This window comes from Solea solea, chromosome 8, assembly GCF_958295425.1.
Source record: "Solea solea chromosome 8, fSolSol10.1, whole genome shotgun sequence".
In the NCBI taxonomy this organism is placed as follows: domain Eukaryota; kingdom Metazoa; phylum Chordata; class Actinopteri; order Pleuronectiformes; family Soleidae; genus Solea; species Solea solea.
In genome coordinates, this window is record NC_081141.1 from 4,727,335 (window position 1) to 4,746,742 (window position 19,408).

The window sequence follows — 19,408 nt, forward strand, 5'->3', positions numbered from 1 at the left end:
TCCACCCCTGAGCAACAGAAGATCTCCCCTTCCTAACGTATCCAAGGGTTAACTGCGTCTTCATGTTTAGAAACATGAAGAAAGCAATGGCAGCCAACAGTGACTCCAACTCTCTGGAGAACAAACTTTTTAAAAGAAGCTCGAGCCTTCAACTCAATTGCGCACAGTCGCTAAGAAGGGCTGTCGCGTTTCCAAATGAATATTAAGTGACACTCTTATTCCTTTTCCAAGATATTGAGATTCCCTCTGCCTGCAGACACAGACACACTTTCCCACATTATTTATTATTACACTCACTATTAGACAGGTGAGGCTGCCACTTCACTCGGTTGGAAGAGCTAAGCTAACAGGTGTGTTCGTTACTTTGCTATATAAAAAAATCTAATAAAATAAAAAAAATCATCTGTTTTACAGTCATCAAAACAATTGCAATTGAATACCAGTGTTAGCAGGTACATGTTCACCTCACAAGGCAACAAGTCCAAGGTGTCTTAGGCTGTGGCTTAGCCCTCCCATATATACTGTAAATAACCTGCTCTTTTTGCAACTTGCAACACCCTTTGCACGACAGTCACATCATTTGTGGCTTTCTCACTTTTTTCACCTCCCAATGAAACTGCTGTAGCTGCAGAGTTTCGACTCTCGCTGCCTCTCTTTCCCCTTCCTCCCTCTTGATGCTCTGCGAAAACTGATACCGTCTCAGAGAAATATCAATAATTCACCCGTTAGCTGACATCAAGAAAGTGAAACGAGCTTTCCAAATGCAGTTTATCTGACACATTTTGCTTTGTTTGCGGGGGTCACTGGAGTCGAGTCATTTAATAGATATTTGATCAAATAACAAACATAAACAGTTTGTGCAAAGGTAAAAAAAGCAGAACGCTGCCTTCTTGGTTGTTTAGTTGTTTATCAGTCTTGTATCCTTAGGCTTAAAACATTATCAGTGTCAGCTGATGTGAGCCAAAGACACAAAGACATGCCTTCATCTAGAGTGCTAAATTCTATGCTTAATTCATTTTCATGCTCGTTTTTTTCTTGAATTTGACATCAACAAGTCTATCTGCAGTGTGATTGGACATAGATCTGAAAAAATATGATCTCTGACTGTGATACATTTTATAATTAGAGAAGATGCTGGCACATTAACAAGCGTATTTTCATTTTATTTTTTTTCAAGCACCATGAACAAATGAGAATTTATTCCCCCCGGAGGTTTGCAGAGGAAACGTGTCATCGTATGGCTTCTTTTTATTAGATTGTTAAAGATAGATCTAATTTTAATTTGGGCTAATCTGAGGAACACTATCAGCCATTGAGTCAGGGTGTCTTATGACTGACTTGACGTACTTCACTCATCAGTCTTGTGCTTTTACTCTGCAGTTTCGGTTCAGAGGTCCAGGCCAAGTCTGGAGACGGGGGAACATTAAAAGCTGATGCACCTACTGCACTTCAGTTCATGAACTTCAGCGCTCCACCTCTTTACTTCCTTCCCTTTAACTCCTGGCAGCACAACTATATTAGTATCTCCCAGAGAGTGTCAAGCAAGTGCGCGGCCTCTGTTTACAGGGTATTTAATCACTGTAAGTGCAAGTGGCAGACTGATTTTTCCCTGAAACACAGCTCCCTTACTTCCCTGGGTTTTTATCACGTTCAAATGTTGAAACGTCTGACTCGCTTGTTTTACTAGCCTTGTCCTAGAGCTGGGACTGGTAAAAACATAATATATGCTCTGCAGTCAAAGATGAACATAAAAATATCCTAGACTACTGTGAGATTTACACTTTGTCAGAGGGAAGTGGTTACTTTTTATCACACCTTCAAATGGCGATAACATCTCACAGCTTACAAATAGTCAGGGGGCGCGAAAATAGGTCATTTGGTGTTTTTTTTTTTATTTTCAGTGACGCATAAAGAAAACATTTGCATGCTTAAAGCAACCAATCAGATGAAAAAAAGCTGCCGCAGTTTACATTTCTTTTTTATTTTTTGGAAATACTGCAGTGTGCTACCTTATTTCATGCATGTGTGTGTGTGCCTGCGTGCCTGCGTGCATGCTCGTGTTCGCTCGTGACCTCAAACCTGGCAACCGCCCCGGCTAACAGCTGGTTTTCTGCCAGTTTTCTGCAAGGCTATGAGAAAATTAGCTGAGCTGTGTGGTGGCTTGTAGCTCCTTATTATAGTATTAAGCAGGGTGACCGAGCTCATGTAAGATGGATGACTGTTGTCTGTGGGACCACACTTTGCATCTTTAGCATGGGGGCCCCTCATTCACAAGGTCGCAGGTCACGTTCGCCAAGTGACATACTGTACATGCAGCCAGTTCACACTAACATTTGGTCATTAACTCAGGTCAAACCGGGGCTAAGGTATTTCTAATTATAGTGCTATGTATGCTCTGTAGGTTATTCTGTGGGGATCTAAAGGGGAAAAAATGTGGTCGTGCACACACACACACACACACACATATGCCTCCAGTCTGTCCTGTTTCTTTACATGTGCTACATCCAAGTTTTAAGGTTAAACAGTTAAAGGTCACAGCCAATGAAATCTTATATAAAGGCAGTTTAATCCAAAGGTCAATAGCACTGTGATATAATATTCTGCAAAAAAAAATTCATTATTCAACACCGTAACTCAGGAAGACTATGGTCAGAAGTTGAGTTTTGTGCATGTGTGTCAGACTGACTACGATAAGATATTTACATTTACATTGTTATAGCAGCAAAGACAGTAAAATTAAAAGATAACAAATAATAAACATGCATTACCAAAACATGTACAAAAATGTACCATACATAAAGAAATGAACACTAAGACTATTAAAAAAATGCAGAATATACACAGTATGGGCTTGATATTTACATTACAAACAAAGGTAGAACATGGGAAATGATATAGGTGTATTGCACGACTCTATGCACAGTCACTTTCGAGTTTTCAATAATCCAGCCGGACTATTTCCGCTGAGCTGTCAGGCAAAGATGCAGAGATGTGCTACAGTCGGTGTCTGCACAGGTTCCCAGGAGTCTGTGCACAGACAGATGCAGCAGTGCTCTGCCGTTGTCCCCTCGTGTCTTTTTCATTTTAGGCCACGTTGAATCCCCCGGGGGCCAACGAATAAAACAACTCCTAAAAGACAATGTAAACGATCGTCTGTTTTCCCTTAGCGACAACTGAAGTTCAGTGGCTGGATATATTCTAGAACAACTAGGCTTAGGTTAGGGATTGTAGCTTTTAAGGCTTTTAGTTGCGATGGTTAAGGTTAGGGTAAGGGCTGAGAGAACACATTGAACACATCTTTCAAACATAGTTTTGTATCATGGTTCCAACTTTCCTTTCAGAATCTTCTATAGTGACCCATTTTTTTTCCCCCTCTTCACTTTTGCTGTAATAAAAAGCAACTTTGGCAAAAAAATACAGAAAGGAAAGGAAAAGTCACTTCATCAAAAAGTGAGTCAAAGCTCATGACCCCGTGCTGCTCCCTGTTGCCACCAATCTAGGTTATTTGTTATTGTTTTGATTGAGAAAGAGACCCCTAGTGGTAGAAATGACACACTGTGATTAAATCCTCTAATAAACGGGCACCATGTGATTAACTGCACGTGGGAGATTGTCAGGGAGTGTCAGCATTTATTTTTTTAATCTTCATCTCTTTTCGGCTTTGCTCTTTTTTCACTGTCTGCCACCCCCTGACCTTTCTATATACCCATCATCCCCCTCTGTAATGAGGAGCATTTGTTCATCAGCCGTGTTTAAACTGCAGACGGGATTAACTCGACTAAAGATTTAATCCACATGCACAGTCACCTCATGCTCTGTTTGCTGTTATCCAGGCCACAGATTGACAAGCGGCTCTGTTCGGCTTCCTTCTCCTGCTCATCCTCTGTTTCCTTGGGCTCCCCAGACCACCTCCTCTCTTGTCCTCATTCCGCCTGAATTAATTGAGTTCTCATTTTTGTGAGAGAGCTCACAGGAGACCTGTGTGAGCAGAGAAAGGAGGATGAGAGAGACAGAGGGAGATCAGTGGTAGAAACCTAGGGGGCACAGCTCTCCCAGAGGTAGGCAGTCACCAGGTTCCTGAGGGAAGCCAAGGCCCTCGTGCGACGCCTTATATCTTTATCCTCTCAACAGTCGCCCTCAGCACTACAGTTAAAGCCCACAGGCTGGTGGTCAGGGTCAGGAAGATGCACTTTCTTAACTCCCTCACACCCCATACTGACTCTGGGGAGGCTGCCGCCTAATTTCAGCTCTTTGTGTCTGAAAAGCAAAGAAGTGGTGACAAAACAGACATGTGTAGGTTATTGAAGTAGAGGGCCACACAGCACAGCAGTGGTTACCGCTGTTGCCTTGTAACAAAAAGACCCGGGTTCACGTCCTGGTCAGAACAAGGGCCTTTCTGCGTTTGCATGTTCTCCCCGGGTGTGTGTGTGTGTGTGTGAGTTTTCTCCAGGGGCGTCGCACCCGTGGGAGATGTGGGTGTTTTAACACCCACACTCTTTCCTGTTAGAGGGTTCAACACCCACACTTTTTTTGCAGTTTTTCTGCAGTTTTGCACAAACGCCGCTCTGTGTCTGCGCTCAAACATGACACCGGCTTTGAGTGTGACCGGCTGATGATTGGCTGTTCTGCCTTAAGTCCCGCCTCTCTTGGTGTGTTAGATTTATCGTTCAGCTCGTGCTGAGGAGGCGGGAACTAGCTAGGTTCATAGTTCAGATTTACTGTCAGTCACTTTTGGACATACGAAGTTGTCAATATTGATAATAAAACATAAGACATTATTTAATTATCATATCAACAAGCTGTGTTAAATATCTATGTGAAATAATTTAGACGATTGTACAAACCCAATTATCATTCATTTTCACAGATACAATTTTTATTTTATTAGTCATGTTTGTTCCAATTTTTTTAAGTCTGTTTTTATTTCCTGTTAGTTTGTTTTATTATTTTGTACAGAGTGTGTTTTAAGACTTTTCTAGTGTCACTCATTTAAATGGGAAGCCTTTTACAGCTTGTATTTTATAGCTTTTGTACCCTTCTGCCGTTGTATTCATCGTTTTTATTAAATATGAAAACATGTGTGAAGCCAACGTTATTGGGTTGGCAAAGTTGAGGAGTTTGTATAAATGAATTCAAATAAAAACATGTAATAACATACACACACAAACACACACACACGAACCACATCACGTCAATTGAACACTGATGGACTGGTACCAGCAGCCTCACGTCCCTCATGTGGAGGATAAAGCGGTATCCAATGGTTGGATGATTGAAATACTGCTGACATCGATAGTTCCCATTCTTTTTCTTGTGGACTGGATTCACTGTGTGTACTGCGGTGAACTTGTTTGTAACCACATAAAAGAAGACCCAGCCAAACCAGATTCTAACTGTACGCTACATTTAGAATTGTTTCAGCTGTTTAAAATGCTGGAGGTCGGCACTCTCTTTTGGCACTTTATCTTCACAACTCACAAATCCTCAGAACATAGACAATTGAACACATGTATCGACCAAACACAAAAACCTACTCGGCAGTAGATTCTGTTTGAGTAAAAGTCTACAGAGCTCTCCCTCCGTACAGTAAATGATAAATACTAAGGTCGTGCACCCACAGACTCTTATCTTGTCCGGAGCCCCTCCAGTTATGAACCATTACCACTTATTCCCCTGCAATATTCATGTGCGGGCAGATCACTCCTTCTTGTCTTAGGTTGCTGTAAGTTGAGATAAACACTTGCTGAGTTGTAGCAGCCAATCGCCCGCCCCTCTTCCTCAGTGTCACTGCCATAGACACTCAATAATTCAAAGCTTGGCGGTAATGAGCTCCCCATAGGCCCTGTCCCCAAGGAGCCTCCCCACTGTGCCTCCACTGTAATGTAGTTATATCTCATGTCAGCTTTCAAATCAATTACATTTCTATCTGATGGCTATGTAATTGCGCTTGATTGAGTTTTTGGCACGCCAGCCAACTGTGTGGTTTCCAAACTCAAGCCAGTCAAAACAGGAAGCTTCATCAAATGAAACCGTATTTCGTCCTGATTGAGGCGGCTTGCGTGATAAGCGCAGCTGTAATTATGATAATAATAACAATGGCAATCTGTGTTTTCTCAGCTTTGTTGTTAGCTTTGTTGTTTTTTCCCCCCTCTTGCTCTCCAGATGAAATTTTGCCCTAAGGACTACTAACAGCATTTGCTTTACTCAAGATTCAAAGGCTGATTTGATTGTTTGTAGCAAGTGCAATTTAGTAGATTAAATGCAAAGCATAATGCTTTTGTATAAATTGAAGTGTCTGGAGTCTCAGTTTGTTATAATGCTGCAGACGTTGTTTTCTGCTCGGTGTCTTTAATGATACTTGCATGTTGTGTTTGGATGTAGATGTCAGACATGATGTCAATCATACTTCAGTCTCTAATCAGACAGAATGCAAAATATTACCATCAAACATTAGCACGTAGCTGAGGTCAGAGGTCAGAGCAATACTGTTGTGTCAGGTCTAATTGGATAGATGGATGGGCTGAAACCATTACTCAATTAATCGAAAACTCAATTAATCGTCAACTATTTTGATAATCGATTATTCGATATTTTGAGCTTCTAAAATGTGAATATTGACTGGTTTCTTTGCTCCGTATAACAAAGAAATCATTCAAACTGAATCATTTTGCATTGTGGACAAAAACATGTACATGGACCAATCGATTACTCGATTAATCAAGAAAATAATCAACAGATTAAACGGTTTATGAAAATAATCGTTAGTTGCAGGCATGGATGGATGGAAGGTAGGGTTAAACAATGAATTGTTTCTAAATCAAAATTGCACTTTGACACCATGCAATTAGCAAAAATTAATTATTTTATTGTTGACAGTTTTATGCAAATTAAAAATAAACAACAAAACTCATACATGTTGAAAACAGTTCATATCATTGTCCTTGGAAAACAGTGTAATTAATGACTTGATGATGGTGACGTGTGGTAATGCACCATCACATTTTACGATCCTCAAAGAATTGTATTGCAAAACAAAAATGTGGTTGTGGTTGTGATGGTGGACAAAAGGGATTCAAAAGTCATTTAGTCCTGATGCACACATACACGGCTGTATCATGGATGGATGGGTGGATGGATGAAGATACAAATGGTTGGATGTATCAACAGAACGCATGCCTGGATGGACAGAGGGAATACTCAGATGGAGTGGTATTGAGATAGATGAGGGGGAGGATGCTGTGGTTAGGTGCATCAGCAACTAAATAGTGATGAATTGTGGCTGCTGTCAGCGGCACTAAGTATAACAGACATAGTAAAGCAGGCTGGCTCATCCATAATCAGCAGACAGAGATTGTCTTCATGCCAGGAGAGAACTTCTCTGGAAATAAAGCACTGAGAGCATCTACCAATCTGTCTTTCTATCCTCTCTTCATCATCCCTGTCCTTTTATATCCGCATACTCTTGGTGTTCTTGCCCTTTAAATCTCTTCACTCGTATTATTCTCTCGTCATTTTTCTCTCCTGAAAGCCTTTGCATCTCTCTCTCTCTCTCTCTGTCTCTCTCTCTCTTTCCAACACTGTCTTTTGTGTTAACAGCCTTGCATTTTTTGCAGTGGGGGAGCCACTGGGTGCACATCTACAGTACAATCTTGCCTTTCATTTCATGGCTTCTGGAAATGGATGTTTTACTGCCTTCATTAAGGCATGCAGCAGTCAGCTCCGTGTTTTCCCTCTGAAGTTTAGCTCCATGAACCTCGCCATTAGAGGACATTATGGCCCCAGATTTCAGGGCACAGTGGAACACTGTATAATTTGATTAGTGTTATTAATCAAGTGGAATACCGCTCCTTTCACCCGCCCACCCCCAATCCCCCTCCCCTCTTCCTCCTTTTGCCATTTCACTCCTGCTTTCAAACCCTTCAGACTTTTGCCGTCCCTTTTCCTCCTCCCCTTTCGCCCCCTCCGTATCCTGTGTTACAAAACACATGCAGGGTAAGTGACAAAAGAGTGCATGTCTCCCCCCTTTTTAAAATCTATGATTTACCACTTGTTTTTTCTCTCCCCCTCCCCGTCCTCCGCCCCTTCCGAGACACACCCCCCACCCACCCCTACTCCTTTAGCCCAGGACATAAATCAATTGAGATGAAAGTTCCATAATTGTGCTTGCTGGGAGGGATTTGAGCAAAATTGCACGATGAATTTTTTAAAGGGAATTTTTACTGGCTGTTCAGCGAAGGAAGGTGAGACCGTGAGGATTTATGGGCCTGGATTCTTCATTACTGAAGTCATTTTCCTGCAAATGATAGCGCAGCACCCTGGAGGGCGGGAGCACTGCCCGCCTGGGAGAGCACAAACCTGCTTAATCTCTCGTGGAGAGAGAGCAGCTCAGAGCACTAATATCATCTGTAAGGGACTGAGACTCCATTTGTTCACATCTAACCACGACCGGTATATTTGTGATTCACAGTAATTGATTGTCCGCGTTCCTTCCAAGAGTACAAGTCGGTTTCATTACCAACCATAGATTTGCTCGAACTGTTACGAAGTGAAAAGGACGTTTAGAAAAATTCCAAATTTTAATTGCTTATTGTGAACAGTGGCGGCGACACTAGCTGAGGCACTGGCTGGGAAACACATGACATTGTATCATAAAGACGGACACTAATACTCCTTTTTCTTCCTGTGCATTTAACCTCCTGTCAACTATATGTAGTGTTTTTTTTTTCCCATCCTTGTTCCAATGAAGATCTGCTTTGTCATATTGTTTTGTTCCATGTTTTCCTACAAAGGGTCTCCACTTTACCCTCTGGTCTGTCCTCCCTCCTTATTTCAACCGTCCTCATTCCAATATGGTTGACGTTCTGTCTCCATCTCTTTAGGTGCAGCCAGCAGCAGTGGCCCTCCTCAAGGTTAGTGTGTCCACGACGCCAGGTCTCATTCTGTATCCTGCCTGCCGTCCACTCAATTTTACAGCTCAGTAGGTTGAGAAGCAGAGGGGCTAAATCTGCTGCAAAAAGGAGAAAAAGAGAGAGGGGGGAGTAACAAAATGATTGCGCTCCCCTGTCACCAATTGGAGTGGAGCTCATTCCAGGCACACTAACAACTCAAGACAATTAGTCACTTCTCACTAGGCCAAACCTGGAACTCACTGGAGGACTAAAAAGAGGCACGGAGTAGAGGACTCACTTGCATGGCTAAGCACTGCAGTTATGTGAGTGACTCAGTGGAGAGAGAAGCAACTTAGAGATGAAATGGCTCCAAGTTCTTCTAGAACAGGTCCTCTGGGCCTTTTGTGCCACAGTCAGATAGAAATAGAAAGTGTGGAACATGGGATTAATGCACTGATGTGTCATAAAAATCGGTATAAAATGCTGCTGCACCTCCAATATATCTTTGAATATTACGTTGTTACATCATTTCTGAAGCACATGCAGAATAATAACAAAAAAAAGCACCTAAAGTGACACACTGCAGCGTTAAAAACACTTCAAATACGTTACAAATTGCGGATACACGTCATTATTTACTGGTAAAAATGTGACATGTTTAGCTCCAAACATGAAGAGACAGCAATGCCAGTGTTTTTTGTCTGTTAGTGGGGTCTGCAGCCAAAAAAAATGAGTCCTGGACCTTCAGACACTTCATGCTCCTGAACTAAAGTGAAGCATGACTAAGGTGGGTGGTGCATGAAAGATCAGGGGGTGGAAAGAGAGAAAAGTTTGTCCTGGGCCCTCTGCGGAGACGCAGCGTGACCAATTGTGGTGAAGGGGATGAATGAGGCCATTCACTGGGCCTAATGAAAGAGCTCCTGCTGGGCACTGAATGAGGGTGGGCGCATCTGCACCACATAGGCGTGCACAAACCAGTGACCTCAAAAATTACCCAGGAAGCACTTTGGGACAGTAACCCCAGCAACAGGCTGGGGTTTGCATGGTAACCAGGCGCTTCAATCAGTGCCTGGCAGCTTCTTAAACACAGCAAAGTTTTTCTCTGCATTGAAAGAGCTCAGTGTGAAATCAACTTCGAGGGATACCCCCCAGTTTTTTAAAAAGGGAGAAGCTGCCAATGATTGTCCCTTGTGAAAACGTCCAGGAGCTCTCAGCATTTTTAAGAGGTGTGGGATGCTGCCCCCAGGGTATATCCTCTCAAGACACAATGACCTGTTTGTATATGCAGTGCTGTATGTAGATTAATTAGGTTCTGGGATGGATGTACAGGGAGAGTCCCATGAGACACAGATCCCAGTGGACATCAAAATTCCTTCAACACCCCTGGGCACTGGACATTAGGTTTACACACACCTTCAAGGCTCCGGTTCACTGGATTTCATCTGTGTTATTTGGTTTAATATATTCAGTCTTGATGAGCCTAGAGGCACGCAGGTCATTGAAGTTCCATTCCTGTCTCCGTTCCCTCACAGAACATTTGACAGCGTGAAATGACAATCCACCCCTGCACGCATCTCCCACGTCAAAAAGTAATGAGATTGTGCTGCTGGAAATATCACTACAAAGCATCAGGCCTGCACTCAGGTCTGACTGCACCTTCAAACAGTGCTGCCTGCCAGCCCGCCCGCCCGCCTGCCTGCCTGCTGGAAAAGAGACGAACAAAAACAATCAGAATCAGAGACGGAGAAACGGCAAGGGAAGCTCCCCACGCTGAGGCAAGCGAACACGCCAGGGCCTTTCATCCTGAGAGTGATTAGCCATCAGAAACGTTTTAAAACCCCGCTCTTTGAGTGTGTTCCTCAAAGAGCCGAGTTCCATTGAGGAGTGGTGGTGAGATGTTTCTCGCTGGGAAGCGCCACTGATCTAGTCTCTAATTGTGGCAACACTGACAAGGCTGCTGTGGCTGGGAGCTTTTTAAGCAGGGCTCTTTGCTGCGCTCTTGTTCCTTTCCTGTCACATCCACCACCAAAGGCACCAGGGAACTAAAAGCCCTCTCAGATTGTGTTCTTACAGCCATCTTGCTTTTGTTTTGTGCATAAATCCTAGCCTAAATTAAAACTAATGCACCCTGATGCTGGGCTAATGTGACCAAAACTACAATAGGTAGGGTAAATGCGGTGTTTAGTTGCAGTTGTTATATTTTCTAACATCGTTTTCAGTCTGTGTTAAGGCTGTTTTTGTCTCTCTCATATTCATATTTCATTGATCAAAGTCGCTCGGCTTCACAGAAGATGCAAAGATTCCAACACACTGGCAATAGTGTTTCTGTGGCAGGAACAAAGTCATTTTCAAGGTCTTTGAGTGGAGCTCAGTCGAGCTGTGAGGAGCTCTCACAATTTGGCACAGAAAAAACTTTTTTAGATCCTCTGCTGTTCAGAGACCAGGTTGTCGAAGGTTTCAGGAATGGAAGCGCGGCAGTTTGAAGAATCAAAGAATCAGCAACAGGGGGGGTGTGTGGGGTGGGGTGGGGGGGGAGAGGAGAGAGTCGCAGGGCTGGAGAAGAGAGGAAAGGAGTGAAATCCTCGCTCGTAAAAATCAGTATTATAACAACATTAATTGATGCTGCTGAGCACCATATGTGACGCCATATGGAAAAGCTGCCCCAGAGGCTCGCTATAATAGACAGCCTGCAGTGGTGCATACAACTTGGCACATTTACAAACAAGGGACGTCCCATTAATATCAGCCACGCCGGCCAAACAGGAGACAGTGACAGAGAGAGTGTGCGTGTGTGTGTGTGGGGGGGGGGGAGTTAACTTGTGTTCTGTTTGTTTGTCTCCTTTACTTATATATTTATTTATTCATTCATTCACTCATCATACTGTCACACCTAACAAAAAAAACATTGACTCTGTGTGTGTGTGTGTGTGCAGCAGTACACATTTACAGTCATGGCTCCTTTACTCTCACGCTTCCTTAATTACAGTAATAAATGGCCCCTCCCTTCTGGGCTGATCAGACCGCCCTCTGTCCGCCCAACTGTCACTTCCACCGCAGATGCCCAGTGGTCCTTTCATCTCTCACTTACACACACACACACACACACACACACACACACACACACACGCGCACACACACGCACGCACACGCACTCTCTCCAGCAGGTCAGATGATTCATGGCACCTTGACAAAGGCAGCGTGAACAAGCTCTGTTTAACCTCTTGTGTGCCTAATCACAGGGCAGTGATTATTTACTGCTGCTGTCCACAGTTTTACGCCGCTTGGTCGCTCGCAGCTCCGTCCCTCCCTGCGCTGCATCATGTCTGTTGACACTGATGCATTGATATGGGCAAACGGTGTCAGTAAATGGGTGGTAAATATTACATAGATTGGTTTTTATGTGTCTTAAATATCGTTTTTAGATGTTTGAGATCAAAATAATGATTTAGTCTGAACTCAAACTGATTAATTGTTGCAGTGCAACTAATGAATATTTTACTTCTTAAGCATTTTTGCTTGATAAAGATCTAATTTGACCAATTTAATTGTGGAATAACCGACATTAATCATTGTGCTGATTCAGAGGCGAAGCTCAAGTTTCACATCTTTGAAGTGGATGAATTGTGTAGATGTTCCTCCTCACACTGTGTGATGTTATGGTTAGTAGTAGTTGTGCCATGGGACCTGCAGACAGGCAGCTGTCTGCCTTTACTGTGCCATCTAACCTGGATCTAAACATTTCCATTCCTTTAAAGTCCTGTGATGTGCCCAGAGCAGACAGGGGGGAGGGAGAGAGAGAGAGAGAGAGAGAGAGAGAGAGAGAGAGAGAGAGATTCTTGTAAAATGGAGTTGTCAGCCATTCTGTTGAGTTTCATGGAATGTGAGGCGAAACAAGAATAGCATACAGCTGTTTCCTCCCAGACACAGAGGGAGGCAGAGGAAGAGCAACAGAGAAAGGGAGGGAAGAAGAGGGAGACTGAGGGAGTGCTCTCCACTCTGTGATGTGCACTGATGTAGCTGCAGCTCTAGGTCAAACGCTGCCAGTGTTTTGTGTTCGTCTTCGTCTCATCTCCCCAATGCTCCTCTAAATTATTCACGGCCTGAAGATTCGCAATGTGGCTCGCCTCCTCCCCTCTTCCCTTTCCTCCTGCACTCTCCGTCGCTCCCTCTGTCTCTGCTTCCCATCCGTACCTTTCTCTCTTGTGTGACAGCATGTTTCGGAGTCAATGAACTGGAGTTTCCCCTCGCAAGCTGGTAAATCTCTCCATTTCCATCCTCCGTTCACTTCATCTTCCATTAACCACCCACCTTCCAGCACTGACTTCATATCTCACACTCCACCTTCCATCCCTGTTCATCCCTCGCTTCCCTCACCTGCAAGTCCATCATGTCTTTTATATATACTGTATATTCTCTCTTTACCTCCCTCCCTCTCTCACATTTCATTGGATCCATGAGTTAGGGGTTGGACCGAGAAGGTTATTCCCCCTGTTTTTTCCCCCCACTCATCTCAACTCTAATGATTTCCATTGTGCTCATTTTAATCTCGCAGAGTTTCAAGAGAAACCCTCAGTGCACAACAAATCCTCAGGCCAGTTGATGGCACTGATTAAAGATAACGCCTGTCAGTCATTGATCCTTGAGGGAGTGAATATGGAGAGAGATGCTTCAAAACCAAGGACATGTTTGGGTCAGATTGTCAGCCATTATTCATTTCACCGCACTACAATATTAGATTGTATATGATTATGGATTGTAATCCATATTCGTCAATCCAAAGTGGGACAGAAACAAGAAAATAAAAGCCTTGTATCTGCCGAGCATTGAAGTGCAGTCCAGACAATGGAAATAGTTGCATCGCACACATTGTTATTGTCACGTTAACTAGGAAAACACAAGTGTAAAGTCCTGTCTGGACAACAGGGGATGGAGGATGAGGTGTGGCCCCTCATGGCCACCTGAGGAGAGAGTAGAGCAGAGAGAGCAGTTGAATCCAGTTCCAGCCGTTGCCACAGGACACTCATTTGTAATTCTGTACCCTGCCTACAATAACGTTTGATCATTGCAGAGAGGGGACAGGAGGTACAGGGAGGGGGAGGGGAGCTAAAGCTTTCTCCCTCTCATTTCGCTCCCCCTCTCCAAACCCCCTACCCGCCCTCGTGCAATTGCTGTCACCCAGTATGAATGCCCCCTCTGGCCCGATGACAAGTCTAGCGTGAAACGCTTGGCTGCCCCCTGAAATTAGCAGTAGAGCCCCCCGGCAGCACATGCTTCTCATGACCAGCACACAGTGGGCCGCCGCCAGATTCTTTTCATTATGGCTGTGGCCTGCCAGCCCCCTGACTCTACCTCCTTCTGCCTCCTCTTCCATCCCACTCTCCCTCTCCCTCTCCCTCTCCCCCCCCCCGTGCGTCGGCCAGAGTTTGGTAAACAGCATCTGTAGTGCTCATCACATTACTGTCGTAGGGAAGACCGGGAAGTAGCAGGTCTCTCTGTGGGTGTCGCTGTTATTTCTGTGTATCTTTGAGTGTCTTTGCGTGCTTTTGCGAGCGTACACTATGTGATCTTTGTGTGAACATGCATATATGCATGCGCGCATGTGTGTCTTATGTGTGTGTGTCGCTTGACAGGATTAGTGAGAGTGCAGCAGAGTTACTAGTCGCAGTACAGAGAGCGAAAAAGAGGCGAGAGAGGAGGGGAGTAACTGTACAGAGCGATGCCTGGAGGCTCAATCTGTTCCTCACTGAGCTACATCAGTGTTAGAGACGGTGGCTAGGGCCGCAGGGAAGCCTCCACTCGCTCCATCAAACTGTCAGGCAGCCAGCAGAGCTGCACAGGGAGACTCTCAGCTGCCCCCGGGGCCACTTCAAGTCAACATCCCATTTCCTTGCCTCCTCGCCTAATTTCTTCTACGCTCTGACTTAAATTTCCAATGCCCAGTGTCTGCTGCTACAGCTCAGCAGCACTGGGCCTGAGGCCATGTCAAAACACTGGGAGGTAGTGAGGGTTGTGTGTGTGTGTGTGTGTGTGTGAGTCGATGTGTGCGTTCATCTCGCTGCAGTCTCACGGTCAGCTGAGACTAGATGGAGCTGAAGGGGGGGGTTTTATGAAAGACAAGGCTCAAAAAAAAAAAAGAATCATAAATCAGTGTTGTTTTTTTTCTCATTCTCTCGTACCTATGTCTCCATTTTTCTTCCGTGACTATATTCATAACACAGTTGTGTATTCCCTGTCCCTTCAGGTCTCCGTCAGTTTTCTTCTTTCTCTGTGAGCTGAATAAATGCTCCCCGTTCCCTCGTACATCTGCCATTACTGTCTGTTTTCTTTTTTTCTTCTTCTTTTTTCCCCACGCCAAACTCCTCCAAGGATCACACCAGCGGCCCAGTCGGCTCTGTCACTCCCCCAGCGAGTGCTGGAAGCGGAGGCTGAGGGATTTCGTGTTGGAAAGGACAAGGCAGTCCTTTGATTTAGTAAAGAAGGGGGACAGCTCTTCAAGTTTACCCCCACTGCTATCACCATCAATCTGTCCATGGACCTCCTTCTCGACCTCACCACATACTTTGCATGGAAGTGAAACAGAGCACTGCCAGGTCTCGGAGCTGTTTACATGGACTCTGGGTAATGTTAAAGTCTGCTTAGTTTGGCCCCACGTCAGGACTATATCTCTCCTCACCTCGGCTTGATTTACATGGCCCCTGCTGACTCTTCCCTTAAGTGTGACAGCCCTGAACCAGAGGCCTCCGTGTCTGGCTAATGCGAAAAGCTTTTCTCTGAGCTTGTCTTCGTCCTCAATCCTCGCTCCGCTCCCATTCTCTTGCTCTCTGGGCTCCTTCGACGGGCTTCTGTGAGAGGAGCTTCTTCTGAAGCCGCCTCTCTGTTTGCACAGCTTCCAAGGTCCCGAGCTCAAATATGGTTTTACATGCAGGCCTGTCTTCGGCTTCTTACTGGTCGATATCATTTCTACCCAGCAGAGCTTTTTCTCTCAATCTCATTCCCTCTGGAGCCTACATCTTCTCTTGGATCAATACTTTCCTAATCCAGAGCTCCAAGGCTGACCTGGGGTAATCATCTGACTTCCCATGCTGCCTGCGGGGGAGGTCAAAGGTCAAATGGCCGTATAGATTTGATCCTGTGATCAAATCACTTTGCTAGGTGGTGCTTTCAGATACAGCTAGTGGGGTCAAGAGCAATCACTTTTTTTTTTTTCCTCCCTCCTCCCTCTTGATTGAGGGAGTCATATGCAGTGCGTGAGTCATGCAAACACTTACATTAAAAAGCACCGCCAATTACTTTTCCAACGCTATTTTTGCCCCGGGGTATATTTAGGTCCTGACGTTGACTCCCCCCCTCACTTGCGCGTGCTTCCACGTTTGTCGGCGCGTATACAAACACGCCACCGCCTCTCCGGCTTTGTTGTGCCTGACGTTCCGAGTTTATTTTGGAGAACATGAAAGCCGGGCGACAAACCCTCTTATTGATAAATAATGAAAAGCGGGGTGGAAATAAGGCTACACCCTTCACCACATAGCACAAAGCACATTTGTTTATGCCTCTGATCTGGCTTCCCCGCCCTGTATTCAAATACACACTCACGTCATGACTGTTGGGAGTACAACAACATTTTTTTAATTAGTCTGATTGTACAGGTGTACCTGCTGTTAGTGTGTGACAGAGAGAAAAGAGACGAGAGAGGCCCTCAAAGCTCTACTCACACTGCTGTAACACTAAATAAGATGTGAATCAATGGAATAATAAATCTAGTGAAGGTCAGTGTTGGTACAAATAAATAAAAGCATCGTTGAAACTGAGGAGGAGGAGGTCTCTAATCTGTCCTGAGAGCACACTGCAGGAATGTGGCCACATGCGTCCTCAAACCACCTCCCAGTGTGGTTTGTTGTGACCAGATCTGAGGACACATTCAGGGCGCATTGGAAGCGTTGTGTATTGATTGTGATTTGCACACGATTGGATCACTCACGACGGGTATTAATGCCAGGTCTGAATCGGGTCAAAAATAACTTTATCTTCTGGCCCAACAGGGGGTCGCCCCCAGTGCACCTGAGGCTTTGCTTCCATGCCCCACAGCACTTTTGTCCCCAGACCTCATCCCAGCCTCTGCAGGAGGGAAATTGCAGGAGGAAATTGGTGTTGTTCCACTTGTAGCTGACTCTGCTCTGGTCCTCGACTATCTAAATGGACCATTACTCCCTCTGTGGGCTCTCACACTAGGAGATCTTGGTTCACCATGAGGGGAATCTCATTCGATGTTCCTGGCAGATGTCTTCTGATGTCTTCCATTTTCCTTCTTTTTTTTTTTTTGCATTATTGGTTTGACACATTATTCACAGAGACGCTGTCTCACCGCTCTTTGTTGCTGTTTTTCAATTTTCAAGCATTTTTTCCCCTCTCACGTTATAGTTTACATTAATGCCGTTCTGTCTCTGCTACAAAACACGAACAACATAAACTGGTGGCAGCACATCTTACATGAAGTCAAAGATTCATCACAGACTTATTCTTTTCTCTCTAAGTCGCACATAGTTGTTCTGATTTTAACCAAACTTGGTACACTTGTGGCTCTCATGATTTCAAACAATTTTCTAATGTGCTTCCACTAGCTCCGCCCACCCACAAGTCGGCTATTTTGGAAAAACAAAAAATTGTCCTAGCACGTTTTAGCTAGCCGCGTCAAACTCGGTCCACATGTTCTAGACAAGTAAATGATTAAAAGTGATCAAAGGATTTTCTCTACGTCAAAAGGCGTGGCCTCAGTGCTCTGACAAAGTTGACGTTGAAATGGAAGGAAAACTACTTTAAAATTCCACTTTTTGAAAGCTTTAACGTAAACAGTCATCGGTTATGACGAGTTGCCCTATCATGACTGCGTGCAGTCCTAGTTATTATTATCATTATTTACATTTTTTTTGGGTTTTTTTTTTAAGGAACGGACAGTGACATATCTATTTTCCTCCAGATTTCTTGAGGCAAGTACAGCGTTGAAAATGATTATTCATACAGTCAGTTTTCTGACACCATGTCAGCATTTGCATATCTGGGCAAGTTACTCCTCGCTTGCTTTTCCTGTGTAACAGAGAGAATTCATGGCAGACTCTCCTCAGCGTGTGACCGCTGGGAATCCTCCACAAGTATAAATGTGTGAGTCATCTGTCCAGCCGTTTCAGTGTGCAGAGCCCGTCGTCTTCACCCTGCACGTCTTATGGCATCTGTATGAGGGAATTATCAAGGGAAATGGACACTTCCAGGCCTCCGTCTTGCAGTTTTTTTCCCCCCTCTTGCTCCTCAGCCTTGCCTCTTTTCAGGGCTAAGCTACAGGGTCGTCGAGGGGGCCAGCCCAGGTCGAAACCTAGCCCCGGCCAGGAGCACTGGTGGAATAAATCTCCTGTCTCTGAAGTGTTGAGGGCTATGTAAATGTCAAATGCATCTGTCTGATGTGCTGGCTGGGGGGGGGGTTTGGATACAAGGTAGGGAGCTAGGAGTGGGGGTTTGTGGAGCCATTCAATGGAGCTACTCCCCTGTCACCCTTGGTAGCTGGCAGTTGCAGGTGCAGATGTTGCTGCTTGCTTCCAGCCTCAAAAGAGCCAGACAGTTTCCTCTTTCTTTTTCTTTGAGAGACACAAACCGCATGGGGCTTGGCTGCTGTCAGGCAGCATAGTGAGCAGCATATCTTTCCAATTTTTAACAACGTCCCCTCTGACCATCAGACGTGCAGCTCAGGGAGGGTTCTCTTCGGGGATGTGGTTTGGATCACTTGGTTTTCCTGCTGAAAATGTTTTTTCCCTGGTGTGGATATTTGAAAAAGCATTGGGTGCTAAATGACATGGTCCTTTTCTTACACACACACACACACACACACACACTGAACACCATTAGCCAATCTTATACTTCATGGCTTCATTGGATTCTTTTCTTTTACTCAACCAAGTGTAATAGCCCAACAGAGTAATCGCATACAGAACTGAGAAAACCTGCTATTTACATCAGTCCATCCCTTCGTCTCTATCGCGTCCCCCCTGCCTGTTTTTACTGGTGTTTCGTTCCCCCTTTCCACCTGCCCCTCTCTCCCCTGCTGCGCTGTGTCGTCCTCTGTCTCTGAGCCATAGCTAGTATTCCTCTTTATGCTCTGCAGCAGTGTATGCTCCTTGTAAAAGGATAAGCACCACGCTGTGCTCTTTTGATATTATTTTTCCTCTTCACCAGCCCCAGCCTTGCGAGGGCCTCGTCTCTTGTGTCACGGTTGCTGCTACAACAACAAGGCCAAGCATGTGCCCAGGGAATAGAGTGAGCCAGTTGTTCATCTCCGTCACCTAGGGTTTAAACTTGCCCACAGTGATGGAGAAGAGCTCACAGACGCTGTGAACCCCTGTCGTCCTTTCAGCCGCATGCTCGGAATACATTTCCACCGGTTTCCCGGGGGTCGGTTGCATAAATCTCCCTCTTTCTGTAATTTGTGGACAGGTCCAGATGTGATTCCTGTCAGATGAAATGCGAGAGTGGTAACG

The 19,408-nt window shown here is 44.8% G+C and overlaps 1 protein-coding gene across 9 annotated transcripts in view; it reads left to right on the plus strand.

Moving 5' to 3' along the window:
• Positions 1-19,408, plus strand: part of fbrsl1 (fibrosin-like 1) — a 280,456-nt gene that overhangs the window by 170,799 nt on the left and 90,249 nt on the right. For 8 of the 9 annotated variants that reach the window (XM_058637274.1, XM_058637269.1, XM_058637275.1 and 5 more), the window contains one exon: positions 8,880-8,909. The exons of the other annotated variant lie outside the window; for it this stretch is intronic. In XM_058637274.1, the coding sequence (XP_058493257.1) occupies positions 8,880-8,909 (30 nt within the window). The remainder of the gene's footprint in view (positions 1-8,879; positions 8,910-19,408) is intronic. 9 annotated transcript variants of the gene reach the window in all.